Raw genomic sequence first — 23,209 nt, forward strand, 5'->3', positions numbered from 1 at the left:
CTACTTCCAGGAATCTGTCTGCTTACTCATCTTCCTCGCGTTAAATATCAATAGTCTCAAGATTTCGTTGTCGTTTCGTCATTAGAGATTAGAGTTTCCCCAGCGTTCGCACCTTCAGCCTTCTCTGAAAATTTTGCTTTCAGCCTTACTCAAGATGGCCGATGCAGTTGTTGAAGATCTCTTGCAGCTTCATTCAGGCTGCAGTCCATTTGATGCTATAATAAATGCTTTGAAGCCTTCTTCTTTCTTTCATTGAAGGAAAGAGAAGTGGACTGCAGTCTCAGTTTCTTTACTCAATTTCGCGACTGAAAGCAATTGCTGTTCAGAGTCGAAGCTATGATTTAAAGGACACAATAAGAAAAGAACACTTTATTTAATCTTATACTATTATATCTTTTACAATAGGTTCTGTTTTTAATAAAACTTGCGGCAGCATTGATTGACCAAGCTCTTTTGTTTCTTTTTCAAGTGTAATCTTTATTTCTTTCAACGTAACATAACAGATTATTAATGGTACAAGCGAGTGCACTGCTAAAATCGCAATGAATTACAGTATCTGTCGAATATTTGTTACATAAAAGCGACACAACTTCGACAAAGGTACATAACATTTCTCCGACACTAACACTAACCGCGTTAGTCTGTGAGCCGAGAAAATATCTTCATATAGTTATACTATCCTGACACTCACAAACCGCTAAGATAAAAAAAAAGGTTAAATTCGTAGAAAAATTTAAGGAATAAACATTACTAAAATCGTATCACCGACGTTTCGTATAACTGATGTGTATAATATATATATAAATGTACATAACTAGATTTATAAACATTTCCTTTTATGTTCAATAAACAACAGATCCTTGCACAAGCCCTTGCTCTAAAGCAGTCAGAATAAATTTATTCGTATATAAACTACTGGTGGCTTAGCACCGAGTAGTAACTAATACTGCGATACATAATTATCCTTTCAGAAATTAATTACAATCTCGAAGTAATAGCGACGCAAAATAAATCGAGCTAGTGTGTCTAATAATTCGACGCTACGTTACTGTATATTATATATGCGACTTGCAGATTCGCACGCTTTCAAAATGCTGCGTATAAAAAAATAAATCCGCTGTGTAAGCCGTCGATTTTTTTCTTTTATATTAGATACATACAAGTCGCGAGTATATAGAATTTATAATATAAATTTATAACATTGATATTATGTATATAGATATGAATATACATAGATATATAATATATGATATAAATTTATAGTATAAATTTTATATGTCACTTTATATAGCACTTTATTGACACGATCGTTTATTATTGACAAAGAATATCTATCAATGTGATTCTGCCATCTCATTCGTTCGTTATTTTATCGGTTGGTTTATTTTATTGGTCGAAAAACTGAAGAAAGAACTACTTTGGATTAAAAGAATTACTTCAGTTGGAAAGAAAAGATCTTTTAGCAATATACAAGCTCATTTGCGAAAGGTAGTAACAATATGCGTCCTAACGGACAACTTTAAAACTTTTATTGAGCAAAATAGATAACGTACATTTTTTCCCGTTATATATTCCATTATTTTGGATCTGTTTTCTATTGCTGAACTGGCTCTGCACTATATTAGTTCAGAGTTTCTCTTTTTCCTTCCAATGTGGAGTAAAAAAGATAAACTCTGAACCAGTGCAGCCAGTTCAGCAACAGAAAACAGACCCCTTATCTTCGAGTTCTTATATTTTTCCTAACTGTGTGCAGAAAAGCTTGCACGGGCATGCCGTACGGATTAAGTAGATATTCTTGGTATTAGATTTTTTTCTCAGTATATATTAATTTCTCATAAAAATATAATGTCTTATTTCAAGCACATGTTATTTATACGGCGTATATATTATACTGCATTATGTAATATCGATTTATCGGTTTACATATAGCAAAGTCTGTTCGTTAAGATGAAGAGCGTTCGGCAATAAGAATAACGTTAGACAACTAAGATAGAAGTTCATAAGGTCTTCACGGTGTGCCTTCCTGATCAGGTAGTTCGAAACGCATAAAAGCGAGCGAGCTGCTTCGATAACGCGACGAAAGGCAGACTATGGCTTGATGACGCATGCGAGAACAATGCAGGTACATCGTCGAAAACATAACTGGACCGTCCCAATGTATCTTCACTCCACCCCGCCTGGGGTTTCACTGTGAAATCTCATGAACTTCCACACCTACAATCAATATTCGCACACTTCGTATTGCAAGCGGGGGGAGGGGGAGGGGGCATTAATTGAATTTCTATCTCTCCGTTCATCCATCTTTCATGGTCTGCATTTCAGCGCGGGGTTTGCTACTCAGACCTGTGGAGATACCTCCTGCGATCTGTCACTTTAAATTGCACGATAACATGGGAAGTTAAAGAAAGAGAAATAAAGCTATCGGCGGGAAAATTATGACGGTTGTGTGTCAGAAAATAGTGGGAAGACCTTGTTCCGTATAAATATTATGTTACACTGTACACGCTCCATACAATTTTACAACAGCAGGCCAACGAGCGAGTTTAGCTTGCCATATTATACATGCTGATAACTATTCACAACCGAATGAGGAGACAAATCGAAAGCTTAATCAAGTAAAAACCAGTAACAGAAAATGTCGATTATTTTACACGCTTCAAATTCACTCCTGATTCTTAATTATAAAATAAATTTCCTATTTCGTTCACGATCGATTTGTCCATTTAATAGCTCTCGACGTATCAATCCTTTTTTTCCTTGTGCGACTAAAACTCGTTCAAATATTCGTTTGTCCTCAGATTTAGCATACTTTTCATTGATACAGAATAAATTTTCTCTCTTTTTTTTTCTTTATTTGTCAAGCAAACGCTTCGAAACATTTAATAACAGAAGCAGTTGGCGCGTTTTCTGGATGTCTGTATTCTAATTGTGCCACATTTATACAATATAATGTTTACGTATAGAATTAAGTGCGGCGAACTTCCTTGATACCTTGTATATATTTTTTATAAATATATCAAAGGATAAAGCGTCTTAACGACATTTTTTTCCCGATTGACGAACGAATATTACTCATACAGCTTCACTATAGCATCCTTACTATCTCGCTGGCACGGCCGGCATTTTCTCAAGGAAGTCCTGCTCGATTACAGTCTCCAGTTGCGTGTTATTTATCGGCACGTATGTGTCGCACGTAGCACGACTAAGGCTTGAGAAGAAATGGTGCAGATCTTGCAAAGAGCGAACGTTATTCGACGTTAATAGAAGCTCCCCCGGATTCCTTTTCGGCGGTGGACCTTCTGGCTTGAACTGCAAAAAGAGATCGGTATAAGTTTAAGAAAATAATAAGGAAAGAAATATCTCTGTTTGATTATATATTATAAAGGAGCAACGCGAAACAATATGCAAAGAAAAGTTATATTTGTAACACCAAATGTTGCACAATACCGCTCGACTCGAGATCGCGCATTGGCTTAGGTACAAAAACGAATATATATATGCGATTTCTCACGATACTAAAATAAAATAAGTATTTCAGTATTGTCGCAGTGGTGCTACACCAAGTTCCTATAATTTTCATTCTCGTAACACATATATTAAATGTAACGAACGCAAGATCTGAATAACCGTTATTTAGTAAAAATTTTTATATGCTTCTCGGAAAAAAAAATCTAATTAAAATACACAAGCGACTAAGTTGGATTAAGTGGAATTTTTTCGTAACGTAGCAACAGCAACGTCTTTAAGTGGAACCGATATAAGAGCAGGGTCACAGTGATAATTGAGACTATTCGTATAGTTTAATCCTAACAGTGTACACCGAGTTTGTCGAGACAGTCTGTGCAGAAGCGATCACAGCGATGACCTGGCTGAAAATCTTATCTTATTACAGTCTGAGCACCGTAATAGTTCTTTCTGCACGTGAGTACTAAAGCAATATGATCATTTAAGAGATACACGATTCATATTTTTCTTCTATCTCCTTTTTTCAAAGAAAAACATAGACTTATATAAAGTGCTTTCTCTCTGTTAAATCTTGAATATTTTATCTGTGCACGTTCTTTCATTTATACAGAATGTATAAATATAATCCTGAAATATTTATGGACATAAATGTTCATCTTTTTCGTTTATGATTATATTCTGAATGCTCTAAATGGTTTTAATGTAAGTTAATTGATGCCAATTGTTAATGAAGGGATGGCTGTGACGGGACGGCCTTTCCTACCAAATTAATTTAATTACTTCCATTTCCTTCTAATAAAAAAAAATTATTCAAATTTTTTGTTCTGAGTTCTTTAAAATGAGTCTTTTAAACATCAGACAAATAAAAATTAAAACGTTTAAACAAGAAGCGACTTATAACATAGTGATCTATTTCATCTTCTCCTATTTTAATAAAATAAAAGTAATTAATTTTATTTACTTTTAATGTGCGTACTCAATTAATGAATATTGCGATAATTTAATTATTGCACTTATTACAGAATATACGGGCGACTCCGACTACAACGATTTTGATTTCTATGAAGATTTATCAACGGACCACTCGAGAAGTATTAATAAAGAATACAACAATGTCGCGCAAGACAATTTTTACGTTGCAAACGATTTCGACGATGCAGAATATCAGGACGGCGCGTATCCTAGCTCAAACTTCGCTGTTTTTAAAGACAATATCGGTTCTTTTGAAAGGAGTCCCTTCAATAAGCAGTTTGACTGGCACAAACTGCCCGAGAAAGTTTACAGATACACCAAACATCGAATTCCCGGGTACGACTACGACGAATTCGGTTACATGCGTTCTAAGAATATTCAGGAGTGTGACGACAGATCGGTCTGGACGCATTGTCTCTGCCAATTCACATGTTCGAAACCGGATGAAGTAGACTGTTACACGCCATGCAGAAGCGGATGCGAGTGCAAGGAAGAGTACGTTTTTGACGAGAAAATACAGAGGTGCCTGTTACCCGAGGAATGCTCGACGAAAAATTACAATTACAATTACTAAACTTTATATCGACATATATTTACGCTCTCAACGTTTATTGAGCTACTCTTCTTCGCAATTGCGGGAAATAAGGTCGACTGTGTAGCCGGCAATCGCGTCAAATAATTTATCGTGTCGCGAAAGCATCAATCGTGGTAGCTCACCTTACTGTCCATCAATTTTGCTATTCTCGTAATATGCGGCACAAAGTCTGAAGATAAGTTATTGTTATCCATACAGCCTGCCGCTGCATCTCCGACGAATGCCCATTTATACCTGTAAACAAGCGGGACAATACAGATTATCTCGCAATGAAATACGCGCCTCCTGCTTCAAAATCTTTCTCTCTCCGCTTACATCTGAAATTGTGGTAATCTATGCGCGTCCAACAGCAACGCGAGGTCTAACAGCTTGGCGGCAGCCAGCTGCAGTTGCAACCAGTGAGGATGCCCGTGTGCCTGAAGTCCGTTGCTGGCGTTAACAGCCCACGACGAGTCCAGAGCGGACAACAGTTTGATGTGCGAGCTACAAAGAAATGTAAATGCTGTGTCATTTAGATCGCGGCAAAGTGAAAAAGTTTCTTGGGAACTTTAACTGATTCCGCAAGGTATAAATAATATGCAATATTTCCCCGCAGAGCTCAATCAACAAGATACAAGATTGTTATTAGTAATACCCTTTGACATTCTCGACATTCTCGACACAGTGGTGTAAAGTCTTTTCTCCTGTGGTCCTAGTTATTCTTTTGAATATTTGTATCTAATAAGGCTACGTACTTTTCACAGCAAGTACTTATATTTAGTTCTTTGATTATTTATCCGTTTTTTAAGTAAATTCACCTCTTTATACTTGAAAGCAAAAGTTTGTATAATGTAAAAATAATTTTAATATAATATAAAAATAATTTCAAGCATTGTGACTTTATTCTAAACATACTCCTAGACACTGTAACTAAAATATATCTTTTACATCACTGTACTCGAGCGCCCTTACAACATTAACAGTATGCATACGCGTGCGGTATGTCGAATATGCATTGGACCATCGAGTTACCTGCTATGACGACTGCCGTCCCAACACCATTCAAGTTACGGAGGCACCACAAATCCCATCAAATCACGAAGATGCCGAAACAGAGCCAAAACAGTACGATATTAGATAGTATCCATGTTAGTGGGGGAGACATACACAAATATTATGCTATTTAACATCCTTTATCTCTACACATATATTTTAGATCCCGAGAAGTAAATCGCATACTTTTGTCTCGCGTTTCTATTCTACATATTATAAGATTGCGGTTTTTGTCGTTTCGAGCATTTTGAAAATATTGGTGAATATCATCTCAATATTGATCCCAAAATTGATGCGAACCATCATCGATGCCAATATACTAATAATATATCTGCATAAAAAGATTTTCATTATAGCGTTTTTTTTCGATGTTCACGAGTCTTGGAGACAAAACGTAAGTTTTTGAAAGAAGATTAAAAGAACGAGAAGAGTACTCTCGACTCTCGATACCTCAAGATAAATAACTGCGTATTATAAATAAACGTATACCATGCACATACGAAGCAACAGCGTCCCATAAGCAAGTTTGCTCAATAAGCACACGAATCAGAAGAATTTACGTACCTGAATTCTTCGCTGTCTGTACTCAGTTCCTGTTCAATGTAGAGGAATACTTGAACAAGCTCGCTAACTATGACCGGCCATAAGGATGTCGCGTGTTGTGGTGACATTCTCAATAGCAGTACGCGAAAACAGAGAAACACTTGCGCCTGAATAGACGGGATTACTTGGGGTAGGCGTAAACTGTCTGCTAAACGTTCTGAAAGCAAAACAATCAGTATATATGTGTATGTGTGTAAAAACCTATAATTATACGTAATACATTTTATATACTCCGCGAATATTCACCTTGTATCTCCGGCATATATTTGTGATACTGATCCATTTCGCTGCAAAGAATGACGAACGCCAGACGTTTCAAGAGCTGTGCTTTCTGCTCGTACTCCTGTTCTTTCGAAGAAAATATACTGATCCCGCTGCCTTGAGCCATGGAGACGCGATCTATTTAACGGAACAGTCGTAATGTGTTAATTTTTATGATTATGGTAGACACACGTATTGAAAATGTAGTAAAATGTGCATTACTCATTAAATCTCTGAAGGTAGTATTGTCGTGTGTCATCAAATTGTCTATTATGGTTCTCCAATACGGTAGACAGGCCGGTATCATTTGGAAAAAGGCCGAGTCGAGCAACAAATCTAAAACGTCCTTGCGCCATGCCTTTCTCGTGTACTGATATCCCGATAAGGAAGCCAATAGTTGAGAGCAAGCGGTGAACGAGGCGATATTTTTTATCCTGTAAAATTAGATAAAGTAGGCAAAGTTCTCTCTCTCAAACGCTGTTCTATCTTATCCGAATCTCAAAGAAATCCAAATAAAATTTCTACGGTTGAAGAGCGCAGCTATTTTCTAAACTTACGTGTGATTCTTTAGGTAAGGTGTAACATTGTACATGAGATTTGTCAGGAGCGTTACCACGCGCTCCTTTTCTTGCGAACCGTAACCAACATCCAACAGTGGTGCGAGTATTTCCGCTAATACCGCTTGCGCTTGAACGCTGTACGCCGCATTAGGTGGGGTTCCGGGTGTTACTGTAACGCAAAGTTTTCAATGATAATCACGAATATATTGCGGGAGGAATATAGAGCTGTTTGCAATTGCCAGACTGCATAAGAAAAAAGAAAGATGAAGCGCGAGAACAAAAACAGAATTTGCCGTTACGTTAAAGATTCTTTAAATATGTCTACAAAATAAATTGCACATTACGCACCAGCACCATTTTTTCCCTCTTTACCTTCCGAAGAGCCTTCCACCACCTCGAAAACGTCTTCTCGGACGGCCAAATTTCTTCTTAGCCACGTTGTTTGCTCTAAACAGGCACCGGCTATTTGCGAACACGATTCGATCAACTGAAATGTTTATTAAAAATAGTTTATTAAGCAACTGTGTTATATTAATTATTGTACAATGAATTACACAAGATAATAACCTTCGCAGACACGTCTTGCAAGTCTTTGATGTCTTTCTTCTCTTGCATAGGTGGGCACTTTTGTACATATTCGTTCAGTATAGCCAGCAAGAGAAATTGGGCAGGTGCTGTTAGCGATAGACCATCCTTTAATAAACTGAGCAAGGATGCCCAAGACTCGATAAGCGATTGCGACGTGTTACTCTGCATGTAGACATAAAGTAATTCCAGCACCGAGACTTCTAGTGAGAAATCTTGCTTGATTCCATGTATCGGCGGTGGCGTTTTCACTACTTGATGCACGGTGTGCACCAAAGTATCAATGGGCATAACACGAATCGCACTAACAAGGTGAACCATTACTTGCTGATTAGGGCAGGCTTCCGGAAGTATCTGGAAATACCGAAATAATTACAACTCAGCATTCTTTCCAAAACTGATAATACTATTATTTTTCATTTTATTATCTTTTTAAAGATATATAACGTCGGTACCTTCTTTGACGCAGCGGATGGTTGACGCCTTTCGTGCCATGCAACCGCGACTGCAGCCAAGAAGTTGGCTCCGTGATGAAAAGAAATTGGAGACAGGAGCTCCAATAATTGATATTTGACTATTCTCGGACTGCCCACCACACAGCTAGCTTGTTCGCTATACGATATCATTAAAAAGATATTGCATTAATACCATATAAACCATTTTTCTACATATTTGATTAAAAAGTACAAATAAGTATATACTTGTCTTTTGTTGCCAGAACCGCTTGCCATAAAGCAGACAATGATGCTATTATTCTTGGTAAATGGCTTAATGCTGTTCTTCTGGCGTGTTGCTGCAGCTCGTTCGCGCCAGTTTTATCCTTCGCTGTGGATAAATCCTATAAAAAAACAAAAACTTTGCTATTTTGTACCGAATAAATCAAATATCGATTAATTGTATCATAATTAAAAAATATATTTTGTCCAACTAACCGGAGAAAGTGGGCTGGGCATAAAGACGTGTATGAGATTGTTGAATATCTGCCCGGGATTAGCACCGGGAATTCCCGTTTGTATCGTACCACTTAACGGTTGATTAAACGAGAATCCAACTTGCTGAGAGGTGTCCAACAGACAGTAATGCAGCAAGTACGTCAAAGCCTCCAAATGTGTTACGGTGTAATCTGCAGGCAAGCAGCATTCCACTGTGCTTATATCCTGTAATTTTGATGTCAATGTTGCTTCTTCGCTGATGTAATATGACGCTAGATGCTCAATATTGCAGCACAGCTGATGAATAACCGACGTTACAACGGATGTTAAAGACGGTCCCATAAAAGGTAGACTGGACGTAACAAGAGTGGTCCAATGTTGATGAAGATGTCTCATGTGATCCTACAAAATTTGTATTCATATACGAATTACTTATTTTGTTAGTGATTTTGTTGGACCGATCATCACTTTCTACTTAATCACATTAGTTCGTAATTTATACAATCAATATTTATAATTTAAAAACATTATACATAATTTAATAAAATGTTATATCGTGCTTTGATTATCGCGTTTAAAAAATGGGTATAAACTTTTGAACCGATCTGACAATGTACGTTGACATAAATTACGTACGAGTTGCAGGGCGCTAAGAATACTAGCAAGGAACATCGGTTGCTGTGGTATTGCGGCCCCAGAGACATATTTCAAACTGTTCCCGATCAAGTTTGACGTCCGTGTCGGCGAACTTGGTATAGGCGACGTCGTTAAATTAATTTCCTCTCCTTTTTGACTACTACACTGATGCTCCAACATAATTAACGCTAATAATAACCTAGGAAAATAATAAATCAATCGTTATAAAAAATTACACAATTACAACTGAAACGGGTTTTAATGCTAATGTGAATTTTGAATAGTCTCGTCAGTAGCGAATTAGCGAAATATTCTTGCAAATATATTTGCTGCATATTTACCGTAACAACTGTATCTGAAAAGCTTCCGTATGATCGCTTGCTCTATATTTACATTTGTTAACATCATTGTCGACAAACGGGTCATTAAATAACACGATTTCTTCAGTAAACGTGGAGACATCCTCAGTCTCCTTGTGAGCGTTCTTCATGCTCATAACACTGGACACAAGACAGTGCAGAGCAACTTTTTGTACTTTACATTTAGTCAATAAATCAACTATGTAGCAGCTAAAGCCTTTCCCAGAATCGCGGACGATCGGGATTAATTCGGAAAATATTAGCGTCAGTAACTCTGCACTCGCAAGTTGTACCTATGTGGGAGATATTTTTATCAACATAATTAACAATATCCATTAAAAAGAATATATAAGTTTAATAAATAAATAAATAAAAAAAAAAATTTATAACACTTCTTAATTTATATCTTCCTTCAATGTTTTTTTAAGATATTAAATTAAGACATTTTTTTAAATCGAGCACACACCTGGCGATTACCAGCGATCTCTTCGCACGTAAGTCTCATCTGTCCCAGATTTGGATAGTAGCTTCTCGCGAAGTACAGGCATACGCTTATCAACACTTCCAGATACATGCTACTCCTGTAAGCCGCTATGAATTCCGTATTAGCTACATCACCATGAAAGTTCCGGCCAAAAACACTTTTCCTATGTCTTGCCAACAAGTTTAATAACACTGTGTTCTTTGTTGCGTTCGTCACACCGGTTGTTGCCGCGCAACACAGAAACATTCGCATGTTCGTCAATAGTTCGTTCCTAAGGGTACGCAGAGCATAAAGAGTCCTGGCCGAATCGTACACCCCACAGTAGAGCAACATGTGAGAGTGAAGGTTGTGAACACCAAGGCCGACATTTCGATTAGTTTTCGCGTTATGCTGTGGAATTTCCTCCTGCAGAACAGAAAGTATTGAACGAAAAGATATTGCGACGTTTGTCACTTCGCCAAGCCAAATAACAAGATACTTACGCTTTTAGGTGGTTCGGCGATGTCGCACAATTGCATTGCACGATCGAGCACTTCGTTCAGAATCTCTTCGACTATGCTGGTGCAGCTGGAATTGCTGAAGTACTCTTCCGCAGTGGTGCTGACATCGAGTTCGCCGTCGTCGTCGTCCATCGTCCAGCTGGGCACCTCCGCGCTCGCTTCGAAACTGCCGATATCATGATCGTAATTCGCACTGAATTCATTCGTGCTGTAATATCTGCCTTTTATGATAGTGCCCGCCACCTCCCTGGAACTGCCCGGCATTATGACAGTTTCCTTCTTTTGCTTCGACTGTTTGTTAGTTACTTCGGGACTGCTCGAGTCCAAGCTATTCGTTATAGAATCCGACGACGAATCGACATCGTCGTTCAACTTCTTGTAGCTACTCTTATCCTTTGCCTTCAAACTAGAATTCGTCGATTCGAAAAGACTCTCGTCTAAACTGGCAGTAGAACCTTTGTCGAAATCAATTTTTTTGAAACGGGTGGCATTTTTCAGCAACTCCGTTCCCTTACGCATACTGGGCAACGAATCGTCCTCCGTCAAAGAGTCATTTGAATTTTCGTTACAGTTGATCGAGAGGGGATTTACAAACACGGAAATCTTCCTGTTGCCGGATATACTGGGCGGTACCTCGAGTTCCTTCATAAACTGATTTTTCTCCGTGACATAGTGATTGCAATTATCACTAGTCGCCAGCGTTGTCACCGCGAAAATTCGTTTTATCTTCACAGGATTTATCGCCGGCTTCTTCTTCTTACCCTTCTTCCACCTTTTATCCTCGTCCATGCTATCGCTCACGTGATATATCACATTACCATCGACCGAACTGATCGCGTAAATTTTCGCTGCACCCTCCGTGTCGTCTTGTACCTCCGATTTCTCCTCCACGGGATCGTTCTTCGTTAGGACGGTATTACTGTGTTGTATACTGACGTGAAGGACGCTCATACGACATGTGGATGGATCTAATAGTATTGTCAGCAGGGGATCTATTACGCGCGATATGTCGCCGCGCATCAAGGAATGTAGCAGCCACGATTGAGCCTGCAGCTTTAACGGCGAATTATCCGCAAGCTGAAGATTGTCCAATATTTTCAATAAGGATCTAAGCAACACGACAGAACACAAAAGCAATATTTCGTGAAAACCATAAATGTTACATAATTAAAGCTGGACAAACATTAGAAACCTTTTTACTTACTGGTCAAAAGTTCTGAGACAGCCACGCAACCTTGGATTCGTTTCGATTTCTCGTCCTAAATGCCACAAAGTGGCGAATCTACCGAATGCCTCGATCCTCTTCTCGGGATTCTCAGAAATGAGCGCAGATCCTATCAGATCTTCGACCGCGTCGCAGGAATCGTATAAAGCGTGATGCAATTCGTGCAAAAGTTCTACGCAACGCATCCTGAACTTATGGGCGGGAAGTTCGCCCAAATGATTCCACAAGGAATGTGCCAATACCTTTATGTTAAAAGTAATTATGTTTAATATTTTATTTTTAATGCGATATACCGAATGCAGAAATCTTATTAAGGTGTACCTGAAACACATTAGTATACTGCATCAAGTAAGTTACATGCCATTGCTTTAACAGAGGCACGATAATAACCGTCGTCACACCTTCTCCACTTTTCGGATGTGTCTCGACGTCATTGTGTGCCTTCAACAATGCCACCAAGTCCAATAACGTGGCGATGCTCGTTAACTGTAACGCGGGTTGTTTCTGCAACCAGCAGGAACAGACTATTAAAACTTTCAACCAATCCGGAAGAACGTGCTCGAACTTTGGCTCCTCCTCCACGAGTACGTCGTCGCCGGGCAAAAAGTACTTTGGAAATGTGGACAACTCGACAAACAAGCTGGACGCTATTTTCATGGCTTCGATCCACTCCGATTGCGCTGCCATATCGAGAAATAGGTGAAAAATATCCAGGCACTTGGTATCCTCGGTTACGGATGTGTCTTGACTAAAGAATCCGGAATCGTCTATGTTTAATCTGGAATTCAGCAAGAATTCCAAGTAACGCATTCTCTCGTCAAAACTCTTTCTCGGATAAGACACCACTAAATGATCGAACATATCCTGTACTGTTCTCTCCTTGCTAAGTATCCGATTGCTAATTAATTTAACATAAAATATTTCGTATTGCCGCAGGCACTTTTCCAACATGGAGTGCTGTGCCTGAAACGCCGGAGATGGTCCCCTACACAAGGATCCCGTCGATCCCATTGGAGTAACATTCTTGAAGTTTTTCAACGTGGCTAGACGGCTGTCCGAAGATTGATTCTTCGAAGAGATTCCATCGGTCTCAATGCAGCTCGCTTTAATATCGTCCATGCTTTTATTTCTAGATAAAGGTTTCGGGTCTTCGCTCACTATAACAGATATGCTACTGCCATCGGCTTGTATAGTGTATGTGTCGTTTAATTTGGGAGTGCTTTTGCTCGCCTTCTTCTTCGACTTCTTCTCGTTCCTTTTAGCGGCACCGCCGGAATTGGCTCTTCTCCTTGTACTTGGGCTTTTCTCCACGAAGGGGATACTGGACGTGTCGGGCTTATTCAATTTACTATCCGACTGACTCTTCTCTAAAGGGATCGCCGTTAAGGAATTATCGCTGGGAACTGTAATGTTATTCAGAGATGTGTCCAACTTGGTATCTACTTCACCACACTTGTCCGCATGAGCCGTTATCATCGTTGGTTGCACTCTCGACAAGATTTTGCCGCACAATTTGAGGCTTTTCGAAATTTCCATCGGGGACAGGATATTACTGTGATATAAAAGCTTGCTGGTTATTTCGTAAAATAAGCCAGGAAGATGTTCAGACGGCGTGTCGATAAACGCGTCCAACGACACAGTCTCAAGTAAAAATTCCGTTAGCACGCATACTTCCACGAGATTCGGCATTCCACTACCGACCGGTCTGACAGCGACGTCTTCGATCGCGACTTGTGTCTTCGCTCTGGTATTACAGGCTTTCTCAAACAGATGCCCGCAATGTATCCATATGTACGACGGTTCCAGAGTCGAAAATAACAGATTCGCTGACTTCACCACTTCATTCGCTTTCGGTGCGTGACTCAACACGGATTGTTTGCATGCATTATAAAATGTTCTAAAATGTAACGTGCGATTGTTAGAAAACATGTTGAAGAATTCGATTTCAACGGCATAATTTTATTTTACAACGCATAGACGATTTTACCTAAACACTTCAAACAGAATGTCATCCAAAATTATTGGTCCAATATCCACCTTATCAAGTAACGAGACAAGTATCCTATATGGCTTCAAATCTTGCGAATTTTCTTCACACACTTCTTTAAGCAGATATTTTATCGCTTCGACTAGCATTTTCTTCGAATACATATCAAAGTACGTTACATCCTCTTTAGTATCTGCAGTTGCATGGGTCTTCTTCTTTAAAATCGATGTGCTCACTTCAGTGCCCAACAGCCAAGCAAACAAACGTCTACAATTGTAACGACAGAAAATATATACAATATACATATAAAGTATAAAAATTTGAAGAAGACTGTCATACATTGCGACCTCCTTTACCTGTTTAAGCTCATGTCTCTTCGCAATATAGTAACTAGAGCAGCTTTTATTAACAATATCATATCTTGATGCGTTAATTGACTGTTGTGCATAGGAAAGCCTATCAACAGAAAATCCAGTGCGCTTCTCTGCACCAACACCGAAGTGTCTCGCACTCCAGCACATAAGGCTGAAATCTTTTATAAAACAGTACATTAGAGGATCAAATTGCAAGATGTATATCCCTTGTTTAAACGCAAAATTTTTCTCACCATAATTTTAGTATTAGTACCCATAATATATTTTTGCTCCTCCATTGATAGCTTCTTGTTGAAATGTGCTAGCACAAACGATATCGCAGGCAATCGAATGCCAGAGTTTGAAGCCAAGCAGTCCCAGAGACATGCATAAAAGTGTTCCGCACCCACACCCTCGCACACTTTCTCCAGTAAGGAGTTAGTTCTGGTAAAATAATGTCCTCATACATTTATTATATTACTCACGCACAAATCTACATATTATTTACGATTATAACACCAAAAAATGCTGCAAAGATAATAACGTAGATCGTACCTGTCAAAATGATCAGATCCATCTTCTAGGCCCAAGAGGACGCCGCTTAAAAAACCACTTAATCCTGGTCTCAACCTTTCGCCGAGTGGCACAAAGTGCGTCTCGTATACAGTTAACAATGACGGCCTGACATTCATAGCAGCATGACCCAATAACGGAAATAGCCCTAATCGAGAACAGACAAGTATACAGAATGTATACCAAAGTAGCCTATCATTTCTTTCACGTTTCTCGACAGGTAACACTTACCTGCGCTATAAATGAAGAGCTCATGGCTGAGCCTATTAGTGCCCATACACTTAAAAATAATGTCGTACGTTTCTAAAGCTTTTAAGTGAACACCAGAAGGTAACGCCGGATGCATGCATTGGGCTAATCTCTTCGATATTTTGATTCTCCTTGGAATAACGGGAAACTTCATATGGCTCAACAGCACTTTGTTGAGCTTTCCCAAGGCAGAAATTAAATCTGCCCATTCGCTCGTGTACTCGAAGCTTTTCAGGGCCTTGTCGACAGCGGACACATAGCTGTATGACAAATGTACAACATATCACAACAAGTTCTTTAAACTGTACAAATGCCAAGTGATAAAATGTGAACCATTACAATTATTACTGAGCCGCATGTGCCAGTGATGCTAAACATGCTAATCTACTTACACCCGATACTTCGAGTCCTTCATCAACTCGTACTCCTCCAGAGCGATGGAACCCATTGTTGCGTCTCTCTCTATCTTTCGCGACTAAACGAACTACGCTGCGACGATGCTGTTCCTCCACGTCACTTTACATGATTCCAGATTTCTACCTCACGGCACAATGAGTCACAGCGAGGTTCCCCAGTTACGCTGCGGGTCTTATCGCGCGGCACATCGTGGCTTCAGATAAGGCGGGCACCGCGGTACCTGGAAATCAATCCTCCGCGTTACCACGTAGAGCCCGTATATGTATACGCGTCTCGCGGCCGTTTTCCCCGCTCGGCCAGACTCCAGGGAAACAGAAATTTACCCTCTCGCTCTCTCACCGGACGAACCGACTGGGCCGCGGTCGTTCATAGCTCGCGTCTACGCGTCTGTGTTTACACACGAGCCGAACCTGTCGTCGGCCCGCTATCTCGGTTTGGTTATCTCGTCGTCGCGCGGCCGCCGTTCCCCCGCCGCGCGGCCGTCTCGCTCTCCCTCCACCAGGAATCCAGCGGCGATTCACCGAGTCGACATACCGCTCGCAGCCTCGAGTCCTTGAAATCACTCCTCAAGTGCCAAGTTCCCCGCCAGGTAATCCTCCGACCTCCGACGTCTCTCGAACTCCCGGACACGTAAACGGTCGATCGTCGGTAGTCCCAGCTGTCCTCCAGCTGTATCCGGCGGGACCGTGTGGCGCGACGCGCGCTTCCGAACTTCCGATCTGATTATACTTCGAACTCCGATTCCCCCTCGGGCCCTCGGGAGAATCTCGGGTCTCTCGGGATCGGGCTATCGGAGACTGACGACTCCGAAGTCCGATGCGCCACCGATGCACTCGGACAGCTCACCTCTCGCGGTTTGACGTTCGTTGACGTTGACGTTACGTTAACGCGCGTGACGAGTATCGGATCGACGTGGAGTCGTGGATGACCTTTCGACGGACTCGATTGACCGAAGGCGACTTTTGATTAAATTTAATTGGCGATTAATTCAACCGGCGGAATCGCCTGCAGCAAAATTTCCAACTTTATACTTCGTCGTGCCTGATGTAATCCCTTTTTCCATATGTTAAAAAAATGAATCATTCTGTTGACAAAATAGCGCAGGTTATACCCGATAAGTTAATTGGAGTTTGTGATCGAGATCATTAGGAAACTTCTTCAGGTGTCTCTTTCCTCGCGCGGCTGCTTGACAATCCGATCTCTTTCGCAACGTAGGATTTTAGGCAATTTTGCATCGTGCACATTCAGCACATTACAGAAAGATATCTTTCAACCTCGATACGTGAACATGTGTGGAACGTTTGAGAGCGGGGTATTTCCAAGTCTAAAACGTAAACGTATTCTCTTTTTTTTTTTATTACGAAACACTTTAAAATCCACGATCCATTTATCTCAGCAATCGTGCATGAATAACAAAAGGAAAAGAATGCAACAAAGCAAAGCGTCGTCTTTCGTTTTCCGGAATTTCAGTAAAATTTCCAACAAAACTCGCGGAAATTACACAGATTTGTAAAAATAACAAAAATACTTGTAAAATGACAAATTATTTCCCAGTTGATTAATATACATATATCGACTTGTTATAAACTTACAAAACAGATTATTCCGCTTGCACGGAAGCTCAGAAGTATCACACTCGAGATTTGTATAAAATTCAGATGGAATGTTTACAAATACTACTATTTTTAGGAGAGATAGTCATATCGACGCTGTTTACACGTTATTCTTTCGTTTACATTTACGAGAAACCGTGCGGATATTTAAATACTGGAGAAATGTTCGCGAACATTTACACGCTCCGATAAGACGGTATAACAAAACAAGTAAATCTCGTAAGATAATAGTTAATAGTAAATCTAATGCATTAACATAATACAAATGCAACTTTATCACTCTGAAGTAAGTATTGCATTTTTTCCTCACGATTAACCCTCTATTGCCCTTTTGGAAAATGAATATATAAAACTATACAATAAAACAATAAACCTGCATTTTTTGAATATGCAAGATTTAGAGAAGGATGTTTCGCGTCATATTTTTCAACTTGCAACGATTGACTGGCAATCATAAAGAAGAATTGAGAAAGTAATAAAACTGTCACGTCGTACCAAAAAAGTTACATCGAGTAATAGAGAGTTAATGTGAACATGCCAATTTCTATATTAAAAATATCTGGCATGTAGAATATCCCACTGTGAGTTGTACATTATTGTGTGTTTTGATATTAATCCCCACATATTCGTGGTCTCGCATCAGGAACACAGTTTTGCACCTAAGGGTTGTGGTTTTGTGCGCTCCAGTCTTCTCTGCTGTTGTTCTATTAATCGCTGCTCCCGTTCTCTCCTTCTTTGCTCTCGCAGCACTTTGGTAGCGTCGCTAAAATCGTCCACTTCCCAACCAGCAGTATTTTCCTCCCATTCTTCTAATTCATTCTGGACACACAACAAAAACATAAGTCTCCGGAGTGTTACAGGCTTGCTTTCAAGCATAAAACTTACGGTCGGAACAGGATCCATGGCCGTGAACTGTGCAACGTTGCAAGAGCCGTCTGCGTGCTTATCCTTTATTAAAATCTTCGTCTGCCTAGTAATTCTTGGAGTCATATCCTATACGAGGTCCAAAAGTAAAATCTTTAGTGTTCTTATCGACTGTTCCAAAACTAGCCTTTTAGAGTTACCTCAAAAAAGTTAAGCTGTTCCTCAGTGGGCGAATCGGGAGGCTTGATCACTTGCTGTCGATACTGCTCTATCTTCGCTTGTACCGTGTTAACCGGCTTGTCCGGTATAACGACAACTGGATTTTCTTCCCACCTGTCCCACTGCTCCATTTCCTTAAACGATACCATACTCGATAAGCGTTATTTTAAAACTCAGATACATAAGCAGCAATATGTTCTCCATTTTATAATCCACGAAGACTATACCCTATGAAGGCATCGTTATAATTTTCTTGGCTTGTTTCAGCTGCGTTCCGATATTCACTGCCAGTGACGTGATATAAACTACAGATTTTCAGTAGTTTATATCACTGGCAGTGAATATTGTAACGCAGCCTTCGACAACCTAAAGCACCGTAACATTTCTACCAATATCAACCAGGATATATCTACATAACTGCATGAAAAATATATTCCTGCAACATCATTATTCTCATATATACTTGACACGGGAGGTATCACATGACACATGACTGACAAGTACCGTCGAGCTAGTTAGAACGTTCGGCACCACGCCGACGGTGGACAGGGGCACGGAGTCGCAGGACGATCGTCTTCGACGTCGGAGGCAGCACATCGCGCGCTTAAATATCCCGAAAAGCAGCACGAGCAGGGCCTTAAGCCGATTCATCAGAAACTCCACAGCCATTTTTTCGGCTCGGTCGGCCGAACTGAACGGAGAGCTAACCTCTCCTCCGTAGCCGGAAGACGGATGTTCGCGCGGTTACCGGGCGCGGACGCGGCATTGGCGATCCATCTTGCGGGTCGAGACGACGACGTTGATTCGCCCTCACATCGTCTCGCGCGTTTCTCGCGCACGGGATACGATTTTATCGGTGAGCCGGAAAAGACACAGGCCTGACTGGGACGTACATAACCTAGATCCCTTCCCCGAGCGGTTGACAGATCGAGCCATCGAGCGCTCGATGTCGAACGGCGCGACTATCGAAACGCGTTTAGGGGGTGATTTGATGAAAGTCGGATTGAACTGATTGAAGTTAATCGCCGATTATAGATATAATTCAAGTTGGATCGAACTAACCGAAGTCACTCTGAATGGAAGGGAAGACGGCGAAGGCGCGCGAACGACGGACACGTATATTTAGTGCCTTTACATGATTTTATTGACAAATCAACGCAAATACAGGTGTGTGTCTAACAAATTAGATATTTCTCATATTGCAGTTGACTTCTATTTCAGTGTGAATGTTATACAGTCGACGTCAAACAGACTCGCGGAGATATCTCATTGTTGTCATTGTTAGGGTTAATGTAGGCATTGTAGGCAAATGTACGCTAAACATATGGTGTAAGGCGTAACTCAATTCTTTAATTTTGAAGCATTTGTTTAAATATAAGCATCTTTTAGACCTTAATTCGCGCGACCAAGACGGCGTAGCAAAATATTTTTAGAAAATAATCTGTATACTACAATTCAGAAAATAACGAATTTACATTTAATGTAAAAATCAATATTAATCGTGCCGTTTATCGATAAAAATAAGAGAATTCTGTCCTTTGGGTATATTCGCCGCGACGTAAGAAAGAAAGGGCCAATTTTGCATATATATTTTAAGCAGGCTGATCTGTCCCTTTACTATAAAAATTGCCTGCGTAATGTGTGATCGAGTTCTCGTTTGCCAGCGAAAATATAACGGAGAAATTCGATTTCTAGACGCGCGTGCACTTGTCGCGCCTGGTGTTGCGATCGTATTGGCACTTCTCGTACGCGGCGCACTTCACTCCGTTGCAGTAAACAGCCTGCTGATCTGCAAGAACACGCAACGAAATAATGTTCATGGTGATTCGAGACGCTCGGGAAGTCGACAAAAGATCACGAGGTAAGTTTCTTTAGAACTTTATAGATACATGAGATACATTTGTTGCGTTTGAACGCGTTTTAACCCTTTGCGGTCGAAATTACTTCTCGCTAATGAGCAAAAATCACAAGTATATTTTATATTTTCAGTCTCATCTGATCGATGAGTCTCGTGAATCGAGGAATTTTTCTGGATGATTCTAAAAACACAGTTTGCCGATTATAATCTAAGTAGGCTGTGAAGCGTTGCGTCGAGAGTTTAGTCCACGCGGGACCGCTCGACCGCAAAAGGTTTAACTCTACCGTGAAAACAGGATGTCGTATGTATATGTACGTACTGCTCGAGCCCTTGTAACCGCCATCACTGCCGGTGTTAACGGGGCTGGTATCTGCGCACGACGTGAAGCCGCATTTGTTCGGGCAGCATTTCTGATTGAATGGACACTGTCCGTCCCCTATGCACCTGGAGCCACAATTGCTCACGGTGTTCCTCATCGGGCAATTGCCACTTTTGTCTGAGGAACGATTAGCAACGATTGACGATAATTAATAAGGAACTTCTCCGTGACTTTTAGATTAATTTGCAGATCGTTCCTTCTTAGCTCTCATGATTCTCGCGATTAATTTTTCGGTGCTATTAGCGTAGTCTGTTAATATAATTATCATTAGCGTTATGAATATCGCTAATCGTTTACTTTATTACTTGCATCATCGTCATTACTTTATTAAAAAATAATCTCTATCTTTCCGCACCCTAAACATTATTTTGATTATATGACGCAGGTTAATTGCTAATGGCGTTGCAAATTAATCGCAAGTTGTAGAGTCACAATCGACACGTTTATTTTGTTGACGACGCGTGCACGCGAGGATGCTATAATTGAATATTACGTAGCTTTAAGTATCCATTAAAGTTCTTCGTGTTGCACCGTCACTCTCTTTTTCCCGATATGCAGATATGCGTTTCGTGAGAAAACTAAATCTGAACTATGAAATTTTCAAGTCTACATACATAATAGAATGTCTTAACTTCTTATTAGCAAATTCTTATTAGCAAAAAGTTCGAGGTGCTAACATTATATATCCGATTCGTAGGGGAGGAGAGATAGATTCTATTTTAAAAGTTCAACTTTCTGTTAAGATATAAGACACGATGCTTTTATTTCACTTTTGGCCAATTCTGCGATTAAGTCAAAACCAGAGAGAGCGTAAGCTGAAAATAAAACGGTTTTCCCAGACTCGTGTGTGAAAGCTATGCAAAAATGCAATTGCATATGTTCGCATTCGGTGCTCCCGCGCATAAGTGGTGGTGTTTACTTACAAAACGTCTGAGAGAACGTGCCGGCGACCAGCAGAATCAGCACTACCGCGAACGCTAATAAGCTTCCTGGAAAGTAAATATTACACAAACTCGGTGTTAGTTCGAGGGAACGTGAGACCATAATCCAATTTGAAGTGGGCTTTGAAAGGAAGACTCGCCACAAACGTGTCATTTACATGAATTATAGTTACAGTATCGATAACACATCATCACCTAATTGTTTTGAATGTAGAACTAATTACACAAATGTACAATTACTTTCAGAGTCCATAATTAATTATATCTATATATGTAATACTTAAAATTGATCTGGGGTGCTTTCGTGGCGCAATCACAAATGAATTGTCGCCGAATTTCCGAAGCGTCGCGTACTATAATTAACAATAAGATTTATGCTAACGATGTTACGTGGGAGCCGTGTGGCGCGTTTACGAGAAGCGTCGTCTGTAACTTTCAAGGCTGCGCAATTCAAATACTTACGGTTCATTTTATGAGCCGTTCTTGAATAATCTTGACTAAAACTCCGCGGCGAGGTTTCAACGAGACTTCTGGACGCGTGATAAGAGCACCGGCTTTTATAATGTTTTCCACCTCTACTCTACGCATTGAGCGAGTACACGACAAAAGGAGAGTGCGATACATAACGAATTGTAAGAGCCGAGATATTTCTTACGATAAGAAAAACAGTTTATTCACAACTTTTACATCAATATTTATAATTTTACACAATACTACGCTTAACATGTCAAGGAATTGCAGTGATCTAACTTGTAGTTCGAGACTTTTTTTCTTATAGAGCCTAAAAGGGTCTTATTGTCTTCTGGAATATTTCTAAATGATTCATTGCTGGAGTCAATGGACATCGGAAAAACACATGATATCGAAGAGATTAAGTCAAAACCAGAGATTAAGTTTCGAAAGTTATCGCATTTTAAAGATAGTTACGAAAAGTTTGTTTTAGGGTTTCCTAATGTTATCATATTCGTAAGGTATGAATACGTGGACGATGGTCACAGAATAAATCGCGACTCGTGCTCGTCTATAGTGCGGATTGGTCCAGTCAACTCTTTTGTCGATACCGTTTACTTGAACTCGAGCGCTTTTTCTTTCTTTCTCCGCACGTTGCATCGTGACGTAAATGATAGAGATATAAGTGCGAATATTATGCGCTACAATCACGTAATTTGCATTACAGTTTCGTTTACGTTGCAATAAGAAATATCTGCGTGCTTCTTAAAATTGAACGACACCATTGATTATTGATGAAGGCTATGCTGAAAGTCTATATATAGCTTCTAATCTTGTACATTTATCTTAATTTAGTTCAGCATGAGGTTATTTTTCTTCATGCCTTACTTAATTAATATTTGAACAGCTGTAATTTAATTATATTTTAAAAAATAATTTAAATTTAGGAAAAAAATCCGAATATCTTCAGATGAGATAAATAATATTTAAATTATTAATTATAACTAATTATTTTTAGTCGATGATAAAAAGTGTAATTAATTATAGAGCTTTATCCGAATTGTAAAACTGTTCTCACGAATCTTGTTGTGAGCATT

The 23,209-nt window shown here is 39.8% G+C and overlaps 4 protein-coding genes across 9 annotated transcripts; 1 reads left to right on the top strand and 3 right to left on the bottom strand.

Moving 5' to 3' along the window:
- Window positions 1–451: 451 nt before the first annotated feature.
- LOC139811356 (protein DOP1 homolog) lies at window positions 452–16,839 on the bottom strand. 5 transcript variants are annotated; one of them, XM_071775606.1, is made up of 27 exons: window positions 16,112–16,839; window positions 15,764–16,008; window positions 15,354–15,631; window positions 15,105–15,270; window positions 14,804–14,993; window positions 14,553–14,728; window positions 14,197–14,463; window positions 12,531–14,106; window positions 12,189–12,451; window positions 10,967–12,092; window positions 10,467–10,889; window positions 9,983–10,293; window positions 9,642–9,840; window positions 9,006–9,407; window positions 8,775–8,911; window positions 8,529–8,685; window positions 8,056–8,427; window positions 7,837–7,975; window positions 7,486–7,657; window positions 7,151–7,362; window positions 6,914–7,066; window positions 6,629–6,824; window positions 6,044–6,055; window positions 5,348–5,515; window positions 5,155–5,266; window positions 3,101–3,309; window positions 452–2,214 (listed from the first exon to the last, which is right to left on the bottom strand). In XM_071775606.1, coding segments are annotated over exons 2-27 (7,473 nt in total). In that variant the 5' UTR covers window positions 15,820–16,008; window positions 16,112–16,839; the 3' UTR covers window positions 452–2,213. The 5 variants fall into 5 exon arrangements, with proteins under 5 accessions (XP_071631707.1, XP_071631709.1, XP_071631706.1 ...); XM_071775608.1 differs by having other exon boundaries at window positions 452–3,309; window positions 7,861–7,975; XM_071775605.1 differs by having other exon boundaries at window positions 452–3,309; window positions 16,128–16,838.
- On the top strand, window positions 3,555–6,906 carry LOC139811364 (uncharacterized). The gene is made up of 2 exons (XM_071775628.1): window positions 3,555–3,921; window positions 4,488–6,906. The coding sequence occupies exons 1-2, from the start codon at window positions 3,861–3,863 to the stop codon at window positions 5,009–5,011; spliced, it is 585 nt and encodes a 194-aa protein (XP_071631729.1). The 5' UTR covers window positions 3,555–3,860; the 3' UTR covers window positions 5,012–6,906.
- Window positions 16,840–17,126: 287 nt separating the features above from the next.
- On the bottom strand, window positions 17,127–19,413 carry LOC139811363 (receptor-binding cancer antigen expressed on SiSo cells). Of its 2 annotated transcripts, XM_071775627.1 has the most exons (4): window positions 18,989–19,397; window positions 18,466–18,618; window positions 18,287–18,394; window positions 17,127–18,220 (listed from the first exon to the last, which is right to left on the bottom strand). In XM_071775627.1, the coding sequence occupies exons 1-4, from the start codon at window positions 19,151–19,153 to the stop codon at window positions 18,041–18,043; spliced, it is 606 nt and encodes a 201-aa protein (XP_071631728.1). In that variant the 5' UTR covers window positions 19,154–19,397; the 3' UTR covers window positions 17,127–18,040. The 2 variants fall into 2 exon arrangements, with proteins under 2 accessions (XP_071631728.1, XP_071631727.1); XM_071775626.1 differs by having other exon boundaries at window positions 17,127–18,394; window positions 18,989–19,413.
- Window positions 19,414–19,605: 192 nt separating this feature from the next.
- LOC139811368 (waprin-like protein) lies at window positions 19,606–22,267 on the bottom strand. Its single transcript, XM_071775632.1, has 4 exons — window positions 22,125–22,267; window positions 21,645–21,710; window positions 20,662–20,838; window positions 19,606–20,273 (listed from the first exon to the last, which is right to left on the bottom strand). The coding sequence occupies exons 1-4, from the start codon at window positions 22,129–22,131 to the stop codon at window positions 20,176–20,178; spliced, it is 348 nt and encodes a 115-aa protein (XP_071631733.1). The 5' UTR covers window positions 22,132–22,267; the 3' UTR covers window positions 19,606–20,175.
- Window positions 22,268–23,209: the final 942 nt, after the last annotated feature.

This window comes from Temnothorax longispinosus, chromosome 4 (genome assembly GCF_030848805.1).
Source record: "Temnothorax longispinosus isolate EJ_2023e chromosome 4, Tlon_JGU_v1, whole genome shotgun sequence".
NCBI classification, from domain to species: domain Eukaryota; kingdom Metazoa; phylum Arthropoda; class Insecta; order Hymenoptera; family Formicidae; genus Temnothorax; species Temnothorax longispinosus.

Bases quoted from the DNA above. Each gene is read 5' to 3' on its own strand.
- LOC139811364 (XM_071775628.1), top strand. From the start codon at position 3,861: ATGACCTGGCTGAAAATCTTATCTTATTACAGTCTGAGCACCGTAATA. The intron at 3,922-4,487 runs GTGAGTACTAAA...CACTTATTACAG, and splicing joins CGTAATAGTTCTTTCTGCAC to AATATACGGGCGACTCCGAC.
- LOC139811356 (XM_071775606.1), bottom strand. From the start codon at position 15,819: ATGGGTTCCATCGCTCTGGAGGAGTACGAGTTGATGAAGGACTCGAAG. The intron at 14,994-15,104 runs GTACGATCTACG...TTATTTTACCAG, and splicing joins GGATCTGATCATTTTGACAG to AACTAACTCCTTACTGGAGA. The intron at 9,408-9,641 runs GTACGTAATTTA...CAAATTTTGTAG, and splicing joins TTCTTAGCGCCCTGCAACTC to GATCACATGAGACATCTTCA.
- LOC139811363 (XM_071775626.1), bottom strand. From the start codon at position 19,153: ATGGCTGTGGAGTTTCTGATGAATCGGCTTAAGGCCCTGCTCGTGCTG. The intron at 18,619-18,988 runs GTACTTGTCAGT...GTATCGTTTAAG, and splicing joins ACGTTCTAACTAGCTCGACG to GAAATGGAGCAGTGGGACAG. The intron at 18,395-18,465 runs GTAACTCTAAAA...GACCTCGTATAG, and splicing joins AACAGCTTAACTTTTTTGAG to GATATGACTCCAAGAATTAC.
- LOC139811368 (XM_071775632.1), bottom strand. The intron at 20,839-21,644 runs GTAAGTAAACAC...ATCGTTCCTCAG, and splicing joins CACGTTCTCTCAGACGTTTT to ACAAAAGTGGCAATTGCCCG. The intron at 20,274-20,661 runs GTACGTACATAT...GTGTTCTTGCAG, and splicing joins CGGTTACAAGGGCTCGAGCA to ATCAGCAGGCTGTTTACTGC.